Source organism: Cnephaeus nilssonii (assembly GCF_951640355.1).
Source record: "Cnephaeus nilssonii genome assembly, chromosome: 4".
Lineage (NCBI taxonomy): Eukaryota > Metazoa > Chordata > Mammalia > Chiroptera > Vespertilionidae > Cnephaeus > Cnephaeus nilssonii.
Genome location: NC_137075.1, coordinates 50,565,517 through 50,582,747, shown reverse-complemented (window position 1 = coordinate 50,582,747; position 17,231 = coordinate 50,565,517). Strand labels below are relative to the sequence as shown.

The 17,231-nt window shown below is 44.4% G+C and overlaps 1 protein-coding gene across 1 annotated transcript in view; it reads left to right on the top strand.

The window, feature by feature from the left end:
- Positions 1-3,266: 3,266 nt before the first annotated feature.
- Positions 3,267-17,231, top strand: part of FBN1 (fibrillin 1) — a 231,190-nt gene continuing 217,225 nt past the window's right edge. Inside the window, exons 1-2 of the mRNA XM_079768479.1 lie at positions 3,267-3,425; positions 4,071-4,414. Coding sequence (XP_079624605.1) covers positions 4,251-4,414 — 164 coding nt within the window. The 5' untranslated portion in view covers positions 3,267-3,425; positions 4,071-4,250. The remainder of the gene's footprint in view (positions 3,426-4,070; positions 4,415-17,231) is intronic.

The following is a 17,231-nucleotide window of genomic DNA, read 5'->3' as shown; positions in this document are numbered from 1 at the left end:
TTATGACCTGATAATACTTTACACATTTTTTAAAAACTTAAATTGTCCAGAGTTAATTTTCTTGCTTGTAGACAGAACCCTTGCTGACAGAGACATCTATTCAGGAGATATAAAGGAGATATAAAGTGATGGAAGCTAAAATGTCAGAAGATTCCAGTTGATCAAACAACAACAAATTAACTAATTATGTTTTGTAACTGTTTTTAGGACACTGTACAAGTTTCCTTGAATAAGACATGTAACCTTGTCCTTAAGGATCCATAATCTAGCTAGGGGAGAACAAGTACAATGACTACAGAAAAAATATATATTTCACTATAACAACATAATAAACATCCCAATTGTCAGTACCTAACAGTGCTTGGCACATAGGAGGCATACTATAGTTACATATTACAATTAATAAATTATTAAATGAGTGATTCAGTTAATAGGTGCAATGAGGTCTGAACAAGAGAGAGACCATATGAGCTAAAATGCCTCTTGAACAAGGAGTAATTTGAGCAGATGCTCTTAGAATGGATAGAATTCTTTGAAATGGAGAGGCAGGATAAAGGCATTCTAGCCTATTAACTTATATTGCAAACAGAGTTATAAACTATGATAAGTATGAAGAGAGGTGGCTTCTGAATCATCTGGCATAAGAAAATCTTATTGCAAAGACATAGATTTTATTTGTTACTGAACTTTGTTACTGGAAGCACACTGCTCTAATATATGGTGATTGCCTAGATAATGGGAATATTTCTTATGTATTTAAAAATGCATTTCCCTTTCAGTAATCAGATTTTTGCACCCTTCTCCTGCAGATTTTTAATCATGGTGGAAGTCATGAGACTTATTGCCCAAAGAAGGAAGGATATGAGCTAGAGCAGCGGTCGCCAACCTTTCAGACCTCACGGACCACCACTGGTCCGCGGACCACTGGTTGGCGACCGCTGAGCTAGAGCTCGCATGCCATATAAAGAAGATGCAGAAAGTCTTTCCTCTACTGGAGGAAGGGGCCAAGGAGAAAAGAGGAGAAGATGGGGACAAAGAGCAGAAGCAAACATTTAACCTAAATTTCTCCCTTAGAGTGAAATCCTGGAAGGTAGTTTAGGGTTGAGGTAGGAATCATAGAAATAGCCAGAAGTGTTGGAATGGGGGCCTTGCAAGGCACCAGGATATGCTCTTTGCTTAGTAGGAAAAGCCTTGGAAAAGTTGTGTTCAGTTGCTGCTGTCCAACATGACACTGAGTAGAGATTCTCAGAGAGAGCAGAGAGTGTCTCCCATGTTAGTGGAGTGTAGAGAAAGCAAGCAGGTTCCATCAGCCCTGCTTCTCCTGAGCCACAGTCCCTCTGCTCAGACCCTTTTCCCAATCTGAACAACCCCCTTACCTCTCCCTGCCCAGGGAACTTTTAAAAATGCCCCAGTGAAGGTTCAACTCCAGAAATCAGAACCATCAGGGGTTGGGTCCTGGTGACAGACTTTTTTAAAGCTCGTAGGTCATTCTACTATATAGCCATGGCTGAGAACCACCGCCCTAAGTCTAGTCTAGTCATGTGTTTGGAGTTAAGTTAAACATCATGTCCTCATGGAAGCTTTCCCTGATAGCCCCCAACCTAAGTCAAGTCCCCTTTTTATATGTCCTCTAAGCAAACACCCTGTGCTTCTCCCTCTTGGCATGTAACAATTGGGTCATTATTTATTTTAAGTAGACTGCCTGGAGAGAAACATTCTGCCTTGCTCTCCAAGGAGCCTGTTTCAACCATGCACTAACTGCCTCACAGTGCTCAGCAAATAACTTCTTGAATGAATGATTGCCTTGACTCAACCAAGGGTGTGTGATCAAGGTTCCAATTGATGACTCTGCGAAGAGCATTTTAAACCTCAAACCAGACCCCATGTACTTACAGGACTGTGATTTGAAATGGGCTCATGGTTTTGGCAATTAGTTTTCTTCTCCACCTTCATGTGTCACAACAGTTCAGCAGGCTCGTTCAGCATCACCATTACAACCCGTGTGGTCAACGTTGTTATTATTATTATTCCCATCTTGCAATTGGAAAGAGGTTAAATAACTTGCCCAGGTGCCTATACCCTATTATTTAGGCACAAACTATGGCAAATGAGGAAAAACCCCTTCAACAGGCTTCCTGTTTGTGCTGAGCTGTGATTTCTGGCTTGGCAGCTGGTGGCTGATACATGGGGATTTTCTGGGGGTCTCCAGTCCCAGCGGCCAAGGCCCAGGATGCGATTTCCTGGCCTAGATCGTTATAGGGTGCAGGGAACACCGGGCCTTATCCATATAAAGATGCCATTGCCATAAATACTATATTCTCCAAAGTCACGGTGCTTTGCTTGTCCTGGACAGGCAGCTGAGCGTGTGTGTGTGTGTGTGTGTGTGTGTGTGTGTGTGTATGATCCCGTGGTTTGGGCAGGTGAAATAGGGTCATCTAGCAGAAGCCCAGTCTTAGCTTTGGGCTGGGCAAGAGGACCATCTCATCCCAGCCCTACCCCAAATCCCAGGTTTCAATATAGGCACAGGCCTATGGGGCAGAATCACACTGAGACTACTGGAGTATCCTGGATGCAGACTGGCTGGCTTGAACCGAGCCTCAGAAGAGCTGTGCCTGGAGCAGGCTCTCGACTCCCCAGGGGGCAAGTGTCAGGATTCCCTCCCCCCAACCCCCTCCCGCCCGCCAGCACATCAGCCCCTGCCAAGGCCCAAGACCCTTTGGGCCCCAGGTCCTGGCCTCCAGCGCAGGCGCCGCTCTGTGCCCTGCCCAAGAGGCGCTGTAAAGAGGCACAGGCAGCGAGGACAGGTCTCATCTCGCCCTTCGGCCGCCTAGGCCTCCAGGGCCGCTGTCTCCAGCGCGCGTTCTCGGTGCAGGTGGCACAGCTCTCCGCGCGCGGGCCGGGTTTCCTAGATCACGGGAGAGGCTAATTTTGGGTCTTGACCTCCCAGCCGCAGAGCGGGCTACACCGCTACTCCACGTCTTCCCATTCCTTCAACTTCTCACCCGCAAACGAACAATCCCAGGCCGGGCAGGACCCGATCACCTCTGCCTCCTCTCACTGCACTAATCCCGCGAGCGAGGGAGGCCCCTGCGCCGAGGCGGTGGCTGGCAAAGGGGAGTGGAAAGGGAGGATGGATGGGGCCGAGGGGTGGGGTGGTGATGAGGGGGATGTAGGAGGGGGTGTCATTTTCTTTTTCTTTCTTTTTTTAAAAAAAGTATTTCTCTCGCGAGAAACCGCTGCGCAGACGATACTTGAAGAGGTGGGGAAAGGAGGGGGCGCGGGAGCCGCGGCAGAGACTGTGGGTGCCACGGGCGGACAGGCGGCCACAGCTGGAACAGCTGCGGGCGGAGCGGGGCAGCGGCTGCTGCGGCCAGGACTGAGGGACAGCCGCCGCCTCCCCGGGAGCCGGAGCCGCCGTTTTTCCAGTGGGTGCAGCCGGGGTCCCGACAGGGGTCGGGCGGCTACCGGGGGGCTGGAGGGGCGGCCACCGGGGCTGGAGCTCCAGCCACCGAGGCGTTTGCATTTGCGCCGCTTTGAGGACAGGGATGGGGGTGAGGGGCCGTCCCAGAACGTCCCCAGCTGGTGCTGGCTCCCTTCTGCCTGACAGCTTCCTGGCCCGGGTCTCCCGGTGCCCGGCTCCGAGTCAGATGCTTGGGGGGCGGTGGCAGCGCCCGCAGCCGGCCTCGGAAGGCGCGGCGGGCTTCTGGCCCCGCGGCTTGGCGGAGGGGACAGGCGAGGGAGCTGGGCGTTCAGAGCGCGCGACACGCGCAATCTGTGCCGTGAACAAACAACCCCAGCGAACTCGCCCCCGGGCGCAGGACCTCTCCGGACCTGGGTGCTTTGCGGCGCGCTTTCCAGGCGGCGCCCGGGAGGCCGTGGGGTTGGCTGGAGCCACTACTGCCGGGGGCCTGGGCTTTTCAGCCAGCTGTGGACCGAACGGTCCTCACTTACCCAAAATAAGTGCGCCACGCGCAGGCGGCGCGCGGGCTGAGCTGGGGAATGGGGACCGCGGAGCTTCAGCATCCCGATGCCCTGAATGACTCCCCGCCCGGGCGGTTTGTCTGTTGCAGCTGGCACGGGCCGCCTGAAGTGGGAGCAGCGCCTGGAGAAGGCGGGAGGAGCCCGGCCCGGGGGACGGGCGGCGGGAGAGCGGGACCCCGGCGGCGCGGCGCGCGTGAGGGCGCAGCGGCGGCCGCGGAGCAGCCCCGGGCGCGGCGAGAGGCGGCGGGAGCCGGCGGCCGCTCGACACCATGCGGCGAGGGGGGCTGCTGGAGGTCGCCCTGGGATTTACCGTGCTCTTAGCGTCCTACACGAGCCATGGGGCGGACACCAATGTGGAAGCTGGGAACGCGAAGGAAACCCGAGCCAGCCGGGCCAAGAGAAGAGGCGGCGGAGGACACGACGCGCTGAAAGGGTAATGCATCGGGGCAGCTCCTTTGGGGTGGGTCTCCCCTCCCTCTCCTCCAGAGAAACTGCGGGGGTGGACTCCCGACCGGGGAAGGATCCCCGACGAGACCTCCTGGGGGCACCTTAGAAGTGCAAGGGTTACCGGTCCTCGGCGCATTCGAGGATAAACCACTGGAAGGATTCCTGCCCCAGAGGCGAGGAGGTCATGGGTAAAAGGAATCTTGGGCCATTGTGGAGGCCGATTTGGGGAGGCCAGACGGGTTCTTTGAGGAAGAAGGGGAGGAGCTGCGACTGAGAGTAGAGAAGTCCATTCCTTTCCCTTCAGACCAATTCCGGTTGGGTTTGGGGGGAAAGTCCTTCCCTGTGGGCATCTTTGCGGATGCTCCGTTTGTAAGGGAGCAAGGACAGGGAGGGAGTCCAGGGACGGTGGGAGAAGACACACTGAGTGGTCGGCGTCCTCTGAGGTGTGCTGTTCACATCAGGGAGGGAGCTTTCTGATAGCACTGCTCTTCAGATGCCCACCCTGGAAGCACAGCAGGACAAGCGTTTCTGAGAACTTGTTTCTGGGTTGTAAGGGGCTCGTCATCTCCCTGGGGCACTAACGCTGCCGTGACCAGCCTTAAAGGTGTGTTTTAAACCAGGGGTGTATGTGTTATGTACACGCAACTGGGCACTTCACCAGCTCCCTATGCCCCTGTTACAGAAACTGTTTCAGCAGGAACTATTTAAATTGGGCAGCTCGGCTGTATAAAGATTGTCAGTTTCCTGAACTGAAGAAGGGTGGGAATACACCTCTTTTACAATTGCTCAGGTTGAAAAAGAAATTCCTTTCTGAGGTTAACGTCAAGCCTCCATAGGAGCAGCAGGATGGACTGTAAATGACCCATTTTACCTCCTGGGAGGAGCCTATTAAGTGAACCCAGACGGGAAATACTCAGAGGCTTTCCATGAAGTGCTTAGGATTCTCATTGTTGCTCTTTTTTGAGTAGTTCTGTAGCTTGATTATAGGGCCCTGAGTGACCAAGTGATGTTGTCTCCTGCGATATGTGGCTGAACAGTTCACTTAATATTTCTCGTTATGGGCTGCTTTAATTATATATGTAGACATTTGTGTTTGCATGGCCCAGGCAGGGAATAAAACGTGCAATAAACTGACAGACAAGGGTTTTTGAGTCCTGGTCTGGTCTGGGGACGAGATGACTGTCCGAGCCCCGCACTTAGGCTGTGGTAAAACATGTGTGATTTCCTGACCCCAGGAAATAGTTACAATGAATTCAGTTCCATCTTGGTCTTTGTGGGGTTCTTGGTCTTTGTGTTGGAAAGACAGTTTGCCTACCATGTGAAGCTGGATCCTGATCAGGCAGCAGGCATTGATTGCTCTGTGTGTGAGGGCCCATTGCAAGTTCAATAGATGGGCCGAAACTCTGATTTTCATATGTTCTCAAAAAGACCTAATTTTCCCAGCATTTTTCCTTCAAAAGATATTTCTGCTATGTAACATTATCTTGATATCTAAGCTTGAGGCCACGGTTCCTATAGAGAGAGGAAGTGGGGGTTTAATTCTGTGGGTGAAAGTCTGCAGGGAGACATGAGGCCCGCAGACATCTGTCTCATCTCTAAGTGCTATCACCAACCAGGGTGTTTCCTGGGAGGCACAGACTCAGCGTGGAAACAGAAAGGAAGCTCTGCTGCTTAACACTTTCACGCATGCCAGCGCTGACTTCTGTTGGGTTTTACGTTTTTGTGACTATAGGGAGATAACCCTCTATGTTCCTCGTAGTATTTGCTCACTAGCACAGATGTTACCCTGGTGCAAACTATTTATAAAGCCTTCCTATAAGCATGATATTAAATAGAACAGCAATTATGGCTATTCCTAATTCTCATGTTACCTTTAAGATGTTATGTATAGAAATGTTTTAAAAATAATTAAAATTAACCTTTATAGTATAAATATTATATGTTAACATGATATGATATAATATAATAATGAACCCTCATAATATAAGGGTTTTTATTGTTATCTTTCTCATTTTATCTATTTGGAGAGGTAAAAATGATCATTTAAAAAGATATACAATTAAGAGTATTTTTCTACCTAGCACTCAGAGACCATTTTCTTGGGCATTTAAACAAATTATAGGCATATACATATACATATACATATACATATACATATACACATAAATATATATGTATATATACACACATATATGTGTGTCCTTTTTATTAAAAAAAATTCTTTATTGTTGAAAATATTGCAGTATGTCTCCTTTTCCCCCCATTGGTGTGTGTCCTTTTTAATTCATGGAATATATTGTACATACTGTATTGAACCTTGCTCACTTTCATATATCATTAGTGCATCCATCTATAAACTTATATGGATCTACCTCATGCATTCTCTTGGCATATAGAATTCCATAATGTGGCCGGTACGTTCCCTAGTGATGGCTCTTTAGATTATATCATTTTTGTGTGCAATTACTAACATTCTTCTACATACCTATGTGTGTACATGTGCAAATTTATATGTGGTATATATTAATAAAAATAGAATTGCTGGGTCAAAAGTTTTCCGATTCATTTTAAACAAATGCCAGTTCTGATGTTAAATTTGAATAGCATTTAAATGTATTCTCTCTGCTTATTGCTATTACAGTCTCCCATGAATAAGTCTTTGAACCATGCCCTGCTGCATAAATCATCAGGGAAAGCAGTTGTGTGTAACATTTTTCCAGTTATTGCTTAAAATTCTATTTTTGCTAGTTAAAATATTACCAGCTTTAAAACTAACCTCTTTGACTAAAGTAAAACCTGTTTACCATTTTAATGGAAATGCACCATTTATGAAGTGAAAGTGATTTGTAACCCCTAAGTCTGCCTGATGCCCAGATGGTGGCAGCAACTTTCAGCACCTCACTAATATTTCCTCTAGTTAAAATGCACTTTAAGCTCATCAGTGTCTGGTGTGCGCTGGCCTAATCTCTCTTACAAATACTGCCTTCTTGTCTTTCTCTGAGGTGACAGGTGGCTACAGGATTCGCCTTCATGTTCTTGGTACGTATATGTATTCCTATCCTGTCAGCTGCCTCACTTCACAGGCTAGGGACTGCCTAGCTTTACCATCTGGGTGTATAGTCCTAGCTTGTCTTCCTCTCCTCCCATCCTGTTGCAGGTGGTTTTTTTTTTTCTTCCCACTGGGCAGCAGAAGTTGTTCCACAGTGGAAATTTAAGCATCCTCAAGTTTCTTCCCAGTTTTTGCTGTGTTTTCTTAGAGTAAATCGCCAATTCCTGTCTTTACAGGAATATTTTTAAATGGAGTGAGTGTGGTCTGCATTTACTCGGCAAAAATCACATTTTTCTTGATTTTGAAATGAGAATTTTGCAAGTTTCAAAAGTGTTTTCAAATAATAAGTGTATAGTAGTTTTCCTTTGCTTGGGTGTTGTTAATTTGTGTGAAATGAGTTTATGAGAAATAATAAAATTCTAGCTTTGTTGTTGAAATTTCAGTCCATCAGATTTTTTCTCAGCCAGATTCTTAACTTGTGTGATTAGGCAAAACGTGTGGGAGACAATCCAATAAACAACAACAACAACAACAACAACAACAACACACACACACACACACACACACACACAACTTTACTTGAATAGCAATAGTTATGCAGCATTTATTTATGATTGCCTTATTGCTTTAGCTCTCAAATAAGGAAATATTACAGTTTCCTGTCAAAGGGGAAAAAGAAATCTTTAGAGTAAAACCCCTGTCCTTAAATCTCTGATAAGATGAATTGAGAAGTTTTATCCTTGTTGCCTGGTTTATAAGTGTATGAGACTGGTTGTATTTCACACAATTTGTCCCCTTGTGCGTGATTCCTTTTGGTCTTTGTTTATTTGTTTATTTTTTCCAGAGGTCTTGTTCCCAGAAAAATACACATGGAACAGTTCATACACAGGGTAGATTATGTGACGGCAAACTCCTAGGGATTAATTACACAGAAGTCTGTTATTAAAATAAAGAACGTTAACAGGGAACACAGAAAAAGTTCTGTAGACTTTATAAAGCCCATTTTACTTTACAAAGAGGACTTTAAGGCTTCACCTGAAGTCCGATAGGCTAATCATGAAATATGGCTAAAAGACTCCTGCAGTGGTAAGGTTTGTCCTTGCATTTATTGAAAAGATTAAGCTAAAATATTGAGGCACCATTAAAAAAGATATTCTTAAGTAGAAGGCTTCAGTAATTCCACATTTTAAAAAAGAAGATGGAGACACAATGTTTATTTATGTGACCCATTTCGTAACATTAAGACATAGTGGTTGTTGACAAAAATGCATAAGTTGTTGATATTACAAATTAATTAAAACATGCACCATTCTCCTTGAGATGGGGTTAGGGCTGATGGAAACAGAATTACAGATATCTGTCCAAATTTATTTGGAATTATAAAGATTAGTGAAATGTTTCTTTCTTGTGTAGCAGATACTTAATAAGGTTATAGTATTATGCCAATAACTCTAAGCAAGCAAAATACTGAACAAATTATTAGGCTCTTTACACACTAGTTTGTTTGCCTTTTCCTACAATAAACTAGGCAACCAATCTAAGTAATTTGGGAATGTGAACCTTAATTTTCAGTGTGAAAATAAGGTTTAAAATATGTTTTCTTGAGCTCTACTAACATATTTTATGTTTCTAGAAACTAACCCAATAAATGGGGCCCATTTGAGCAACTTAGAATTTTTTTCCCCATAATTTTGATTTAGAAAGCTGAAATCAATAATGTACCAGGCCTGAGTTATATGGCAGGCTTATGAGAGTTTAATGTTTCAAGAGTGTTAAGCTTGATTTTCCCATTAGGTTGTAAAATCATCAAAGGCAAGAAACCAATCATAAGCATTTTAACATTAACGTATTGTTAGATGGGATTTCAGAGAGTTCATTAACTCAGGAAGCCTTGATTGAAAGCCATCCTGAATTTAGGTGTGTGGAATGCCAGAGACATACAGCCAATGGCCTCGAGGGCCTTAATATTTGCGAGCACAATCAGATGCATTACAGGAACCAAGAGTCAACAGAAAGATAGTAGAGGACATGGGATCTAGGATTAAGTAAAAACAAATAGTAAGAACAATTGTTGAAGTGGCAGGTGATATTTAGATGACATTTATGTGCCAGGCACTGCTCTCAGTGTTTTACAGATGGGACCTCATTTCATGCCCACAGCATTTCTATGAAGTGAGTCCATTTATTAGCTTCCTTTTATAGCTATAAGAGCTGAGGCACACAACGGTTAAGTTTTAGAGACAAATTTTTGATATTTTTTCTTCATTAATTTTAGTTCTGGTTTTGGTTTTTCATTCCACTGGACAAAAATGTGGGGCTAAAACATTGTAAAATTCCCCTTAAAATTCCTAATATTTCTTTGTGCCCAATCCCAGGCATAGTTAATAACATGATAATATTTTGTCAAACAAGAAAATTTCTGCAATAACATAATAGAACAGAAGGAATTAAAGAATGTTAGATCTGGTGGGGTCTTTGGATGGCGCATATCTTATGTTTTAGTATTATACCTTGACTTTTATTGAGAGTGGTAGGTAACCATCACAGGCACTCCTGCATCACCCAAGGTTCTGAGCTAGGGAGATTGCTCATAATGTCATTGCTCATGATGTCATTCATGATGTCATTGCGCTCATGTGCCATGGGAGAGATTTTTCTCAGAATCAAGTTGCAAGAGAGACTTCTCTTTCCAGGAGAGGCTGCTATGTGTCTTAAATTCTTAAGACACACTACGATGAGTTACTGAATTCTTTCATTTTTTACCTTGGTTGCCTGCCATATATAATTTTTACATTAAGTTGCAGGAATAATGGTAAAGAATAGCAGGCTCTGATATATCCCTCACGATTGCACTTTACATATGTTAATTCATTGAACACATACCTTCTTGAAGAGGGAGATTATACCTACTTGCCCATTAAACAGATGAAGAAATGGAGGAATGCAGAGTTCTAGTAATTACTCCAGAGATATAAATTAGTTGGGAAATCTGTCTTCATAATCTGTGCTCTTAACAAATGTGTTGCACTGCTTCTCCAGTATAATATATCTTATACCTGGTAAGTTTATTCTTTTCTCCATACTCTTGAATCTTTCATTTTCCCAAAATCTTCCCCTACCTTTGCTGCGGGGAAAGACTCAACATTTATTGAAGGCAGATGCAGTCACATGACAAAGGAAGCATCATTGTGGAAATTGGATTAATCAGAAAAAGACTTCAAAGTGAAAGTCTACCAGGGATCAGCCAACTGTGGACCAAGCTTCCTGTTTTTTATAAATAAAGTTTTATTGAATCAAAGCCATGCCCATTGTTTACATATGATCTATGTCTGCTTTCACACTAAGGGATAGAGTGGAATGGTTGAGACAAAGACTGTATGGCCTGGAAAAAAACCAAATTATTTGCTATTTGTCTTTACAGAAAAAGTTTGCTGACTTTTGTTCTATGGGACAAATAAGTGACTATGAGGACTGAGAACTTCCTAAAGGCGGTTTCCTTTTTTGTTTTATTTATTACTAGGAATACTTAGGAGCTGGGCATATGGTAGGTGTCCAATATTCAGTTTTTGAGTGCCTGGCCATTTTGATGGACTGGTTGACAGGATAAGGTAAATTATATAAATCAGAGCTCGAAGGACGTATATGAGAGAAATGAAGAAAAATTTGAGTGGAAAAGGCACGAAGTGAAAAGAACATAAAGTGTTTGCGGTCATGGGCAGGGTTTGCATTGCCTGGCTCCAAGGGGCCCAGCTCACAGTGTAGCCTGTGAGAGGAGTGCCTTGGAGTTGTGTAATATGCAATCTTGTGTGCCTGTCCATAGAGTGGCATTGTCAGGCTGGGAGAGGAACCAGAGGACACATACCATCACTACCTGATCGTCGGAAAGGTGAAGATGGTGAGTTAGTAAAGGATTTTAAGATGGGAACACGATCAGATCTTGGCCACTTGGTTTAGAGAATAGAGAGACTAGAGGCAGGGAGATTTGGGGAGCTAACATAGCAGTCAGGGTGAGCGTGGACGATGGCCTAAGCAATGGCAGTGGAGGGGGTTAGAAGAGGCTCAAGGTGTTCCAGAAGTAACCTGGCCAGTACTCAACCACTAAGTTGTGTGAGGCAAAGTGGGAGAGGCACTTAGGTTGCTCCCACCTCCAAGTATTATTAAAACTTATTACACATGAAAACATTATAGCACCATTAATGAGAAATGAAATCATTCCAAGTCCCTGTACTACAAGGAAACGAGCTATTTTCATCTGTGTTTTGGTTATCTTATTGCTATGTAACAAATTACCCCCAAACTGAGTGGCTTAAAAGAACAACAATTTTATTATTTCTTATGATTCTGCAGGCCAGGAATTTGCACAGGGCACAGTGGGGAACCTTGTCTCTGCTCCCTGCAGTGTCACTGGGGCTGGAATGAGCAAGAGGACTTCTTCACGTGTTTCTGGTTCTGTGACTGTGGACTGGCGCCTGTAGCCCTGTTTACTTTGGTGTGGTTTAACTAAGTGGACAGATAGAGGAGGGGGATAAAGGAAGCAAAGAGTCACTTGTCTGGCTCTTTTGGGGGACTTCCAGGTTTTAAAGCTCTCTCCTATGTGATCTCCTGCCTGGGCCTGCCCCTGGGGGTAGAGCAACGTAGTGTGTTTTTTCAAATGGGGAAACTGAGCCCCAAGTGCAGCGACCAGGCCTTGCTCAGGATAAGTGTCTGTTGTAGCTCGATTTTGAGCAAGAGCTTCTTGACCCTGGGTCACATGCTTTGACCCCATATGTGGACTGCAGAACTGACTTGAATGGCTGAAAGCTGGCTGGAAGGGCTGGGTGGGCTCATGGTGTTTGGATCTTTGGCTGCGTTCCTCACATCTTCATGTGGTCTCAGGTTGTCCCCCTCTCACGTGGCCTTGTGACAGACTCTCCAGCAGCGTAGCCAGACCTTTTACATGGCAGCTCAGGATTCCAAGAGTACAAAAGTGGAAGCTACCAGACTTTCTTCAAACTTAGCCTGGACTTGCATGGCTAAGTTTGAAGCCAAGAGGGGACAATCCCCTATCTGCCATTTCTAGCCAGGACAATCCCCTATCTCTGCCATTCCCTGCCATTCAAGGACATGAACAAAAAGCCATAGTTTTAGCATGGATGGAACTGGAGAGCATTATGCTAAACGAAATAAGTCAGTCAGAGAAAGATAAATATCACATGATCTCACTCATTTGTAGAATATAATGAACAACATAAACTGATGAACAAAAACAGATCCAGAGACAGAGAAGCATCGATCAGACCATCAAACCTCAGAGGGAAGGTAGGAGAGGGTGGGGGTAAGGGACAGATATCAACCAAAGGACTTGTATGCATGCATATAAGCATAACCAATGAATACAGACACCAGGGGGGTGAGGGCCTGAGTGGGAGGTTGGAGGGGCAATGGGGGGATAAGGACACATATCTAATACTTTAATCAATAAAGAAAAAAAAAAGCCATAATTACACCCCCCAGGTTTTTTCTTTATTTTTTTCTATCACTATATATCTACTCTATGCCCTCATCCTCCTCCACCCTCCTCCCCCGAAATCACCACACTGTTGTTCTAGTTCTTTATGTGGGGAGCAGCATGTGTCTGCAGGAAGGGGAGGAACTGGGGAGGGCATTTTTGGAGACTAGCTATCAAAGTGAAGGAATGGGTTTTGGGACGGATGATCAGATGTTTAAGATTTGTGTTGTTGTTAATCCTCACCTGAGGATTTTTTCCCCATTGATTTTTAGAGAGGGTGGAAGGGAGGGAAGGAGGGGGAGGAGAGACAGGGAGAGAGAAAGAGAGAGAGAGAAATATTGATGTGAGACTGACACATTGATTGGTTACCTGGCCAGGGCAGATGTTTATATTTTAATCTAATTTGATTGAGTCTGATTGGCTTAGTTCCCTACTGAAGATGTATCATTGTGTTTTGCTACTGTGACTGCATAATGAAAAATGAACAATATGTCTCCATGTTCTGTTAGGTTAATGTTAAGGCACTGTTCTTAGCTTGTCCACAGTTCCACATTTAAAGAATTCACAAACCCTAGGAATAATGTTATAGTTCTAATAAACTGGCCAATTTTGTTTTATTGAAATAGAAGAATTATGAAACTCCTAACTTTCCTGCTTTTCCTTTAGCTTCTAAGAAACTTGGACAAATTTAATGCACACTTTAATTTATTACCTTAGGTACCTGATATGTTTTGCCTTCCTTCTATATGGGATTTTATTTTCAATTTCTATTAATAGCCATTTTTTTACATATCTGCTGGTGTAATATACCTCGAAAGGTTTTTTTTTTTTTAAGAATCAGGGAGTATAATTAATAAATAAAAAGATGTACAGTTGCCAATAGAATTAGAGTTCTAATGAGCTGAACGCTATTAATTTTGTCTTAAACGGAGCAGCCATATTGTTAATAGAACAAAACTGGCTTAGGAATGCAGTCAAGTTTTGATTGTGGATCCAATACTCTACTATCAAAGTCTGATTTTAAGTCCTTGTGACTTTCCCACTTTCTCAAGTGGCTTTTGTGTTGAAGTTATCACAGAGTCTATTTATTCAGCCCCTCGGAGCGGAAGGGAGAGGGGACAATCCCCTATCTCTGCCATTCCCAGCCGGAGATGTATTCCAGACATCAGGCAGGCCAGAGCGGGAGAACTGCTCCATTAGACAAGTTATTTGGTTCAGTGTTCTGAAGGGTTGTGAATTCCTAGACCATCAGTCATACTTACATTCAAATATAAGTATCCAAACACATCGAAGTCCAAATATAGTACAACCACTTTACGACGTGGGTGCTGGGAGACAGGATTTATGTCGGCCCTATGGACACTTTATGTCTGCTGTTAAGCTCTTAGTTTCGTAGTTTTGAACTAAACTGCTGTGATATCGCTGTTAATAAAGAGACGTATTCTAGAGACAGGTTTTTGTTTTTCTGTTTCTTCTCCTTTTCCCTCTATCTTCCTCTTTTCCTTCTTCTATGTCATCAATATTCTTCTCCTTTTTACTCTTCTTCTTCATCATCATCTCATCTTTTTTTCTTCTTCTTATAAGTAACTTCATGAGCTGAGCTTCACATAAAATAGGGATAATAGGAATATCAAATAAGGGTTAAAACATTAAGAAAATTAAATTTTAAGTAAAACTTTACATTTTCACCTGAAGGTTTTGGGGTGTTCAAGAAGAAAAACAGAGGTAAGGTTTTGTTAGGGGAGGGAAGGAGAAAGACAGAGGGAGGCAGCAGAAGGGAGTCAGGAGCAGGTTCTGGATGAAGAGTCCAGTCTACCAGTTACCTGCGTTGGACAGAGCAGGTCCCTCACTCATGGCAGCCTTGCTACCATGTGACCTATGGCCTTACCAGACTGTTCAGGGGACCAAGAAAGATAAGACACTTGGATGTCAGAAAGATTCTTATAAAAATTTTAGAGGAATTTTGTGGAAAAATCAGGTCAAACCAGCATTTATTATGCACCTATGAATATGGTACTATGTAAGGGTTGGTGCTCTCTCACTCTCCTCATGAACGATGGTTTATTGTCTGCCACTTCTCCTACCCATTTGATGCTAATTTATGATTGAGTAAATTAATAGGTGCCTTTGATAAATAACTTTTAAAGACTCTTCTTGGTTTTGATTTTTCTGGCATATGGAATCATGACTTGGGTCTTCCTCTATAGTCAGACCATCCATCTTTATAAAAATACTAGAGGCCTGGTGCACGAAATTCATGCACTCCGTGTGTGTGTGTGTGTGTGTGTGTGTGTGTGTGTGTGTGTGTGTCCCTCAGCCCAACCTGTGCCCTCTCGCAGTCTGGGAGCCCTCAGTCGGATATCCTTAGCGCTGCCGCGAAGGCAGGAGAGGCTCCTGCCACTGCCACTGCACTTGGCAGTCGTGAGCCTGGCTTCTGGCTTAGCGGTGCTCCCCCTGTGGGAGCGCACTGACCACCAGGGGGCAGCTCCTGCGTTGAGCATCTGCCCCCTGGTGGTCAGTGTGTGTCATAGGGACTGGTCGTTCTGCCGTTGGGTTGATTTGCATATTAGCCTTTTATTATATAGGATTATTATATAGGATTACAAGTTAGAGTGATAGTGGGGCAGACATTAAAAATTTATAGATGCAGAAACCGAGGCCCAGAGAGAGTCTATTAACAAGTGCTCAAGATGCTTATTTCCTTCTCTGTGAAGTAGAGAGATGTGGAAGCTGAGTCCCACAGTGCCAGGAGCCGATTTAGATAGCCGTGTGCCATTGCGCAGGAGATTATGCCTCCCTTTGTGTTCATACCCTGGAGAGGGTGAGTGGTACTCGAGAGTCCTTAGCTGGGCTGCCAGTAAGGGCACAGGGCACAGGGCACAGGGCACAGGCACTTTTCTTGTTCTTGCTTTATTTGGCTTAGGAAGTGCGATCAGCCTCTCAGTGGTCAACCCAGATGGGAGGCTGGACATCAAAGCTTTAGCTCCTCCGGACTCCCTTCAGTCAGTGGAAGTCTCTGGCTTAGGTGGGGTCAAATGGGATGGGGCTTTTAATGGAAGGTGGTTTCTGGTGAGGGTAGCAGTGAGGGGGTGGGAGAAGGAGCATTGGGAGTCTTCTCTGGGAGTCTGAAGGGTAACTGCCCCCCACCCCACCCCACAGTCACACTTCTAATGAGCAATTAGAATGTCAGATGTCCCGGGATGGTCCATGGCAATTCTAGGTCTGTAAACTTGGACTCTTGTCGCAACGTGCAGACTCAGTTATCCAAACTATTAATTTAAACATTTAGAATCCATGTAATGAGCATGCCAGTAATGAAAAAAACTCAAATTCTTGTTTTCCATATCGTCTATCCCAGTAATTTTGCAGAACATCTGCCTAATCTAAGGGACAACTACTTATTGAGCATTAGCCGTGTTTGAACCGGATCTAATGCTTAGTTCTCAGAATGAACAGCCTGTCTCAAGCCAGTTGATATTATTATCTTCTGTCTAATGATTCTAGGCAGCACTACATTTGGAATACCTTTCTCTCTCTTTGCTGATGGGGTTAATGTCCGAGATGACGTGGACACGTGCTCTGCAAGGAAGGACTTGATATGCAACCTTCAAGTGGATAGAAGGTTTTTAATCTTTCATGGACTGCTGCTGCTTCACACCCCAGAGTTTAGGCCACTGACCTCAAGTTTGCAAATTTTATATCCCATTACCACCCTGTGAGCTCCGTACTCCCCAGGGCCACATAGTTGATGTTTTAGCTGGAATCTGAGAAAGTGTCTGAACATTTCCTGAGGAGTTGGCGAGGAGCAATTTGGCAGTTCAGTCATAAAAACCCAGAGCTAGTGGCTGGGGTATATGTTATAATTACCTCACACTGTTTCCTATTTGAGCCTGGTCCTGGGTAGCTGGGTAGAGTGGTATTGCTTGCGGGACTGACTGTATTTTAAAGGTCCGAGGAGTCATTTTCAATGAAGACTAATAACCATTGGCCATGTTTTCAGGGAGGCTTGGAAGTGTGGGCATAGGATCTGTTAGGAAGGAACCTCAGACAAGTGGCTTGATCAGTCTGAGCCTCAGTTTCTTCACTTATAAACGAGATTGTAATACCTTTCTGGGTTGCCCTGAGGTTTAATGAGATAGTACATTTCCCATTCCTACTACAGTGCCTGATGTGTTTAGCTATGGCAATGAAGATGATTCTCATTCTGATACAGAGAAGGCAAATGAGGGAGGGAGTCATACAAAGAGGCAGGATTTTTATGGCCAA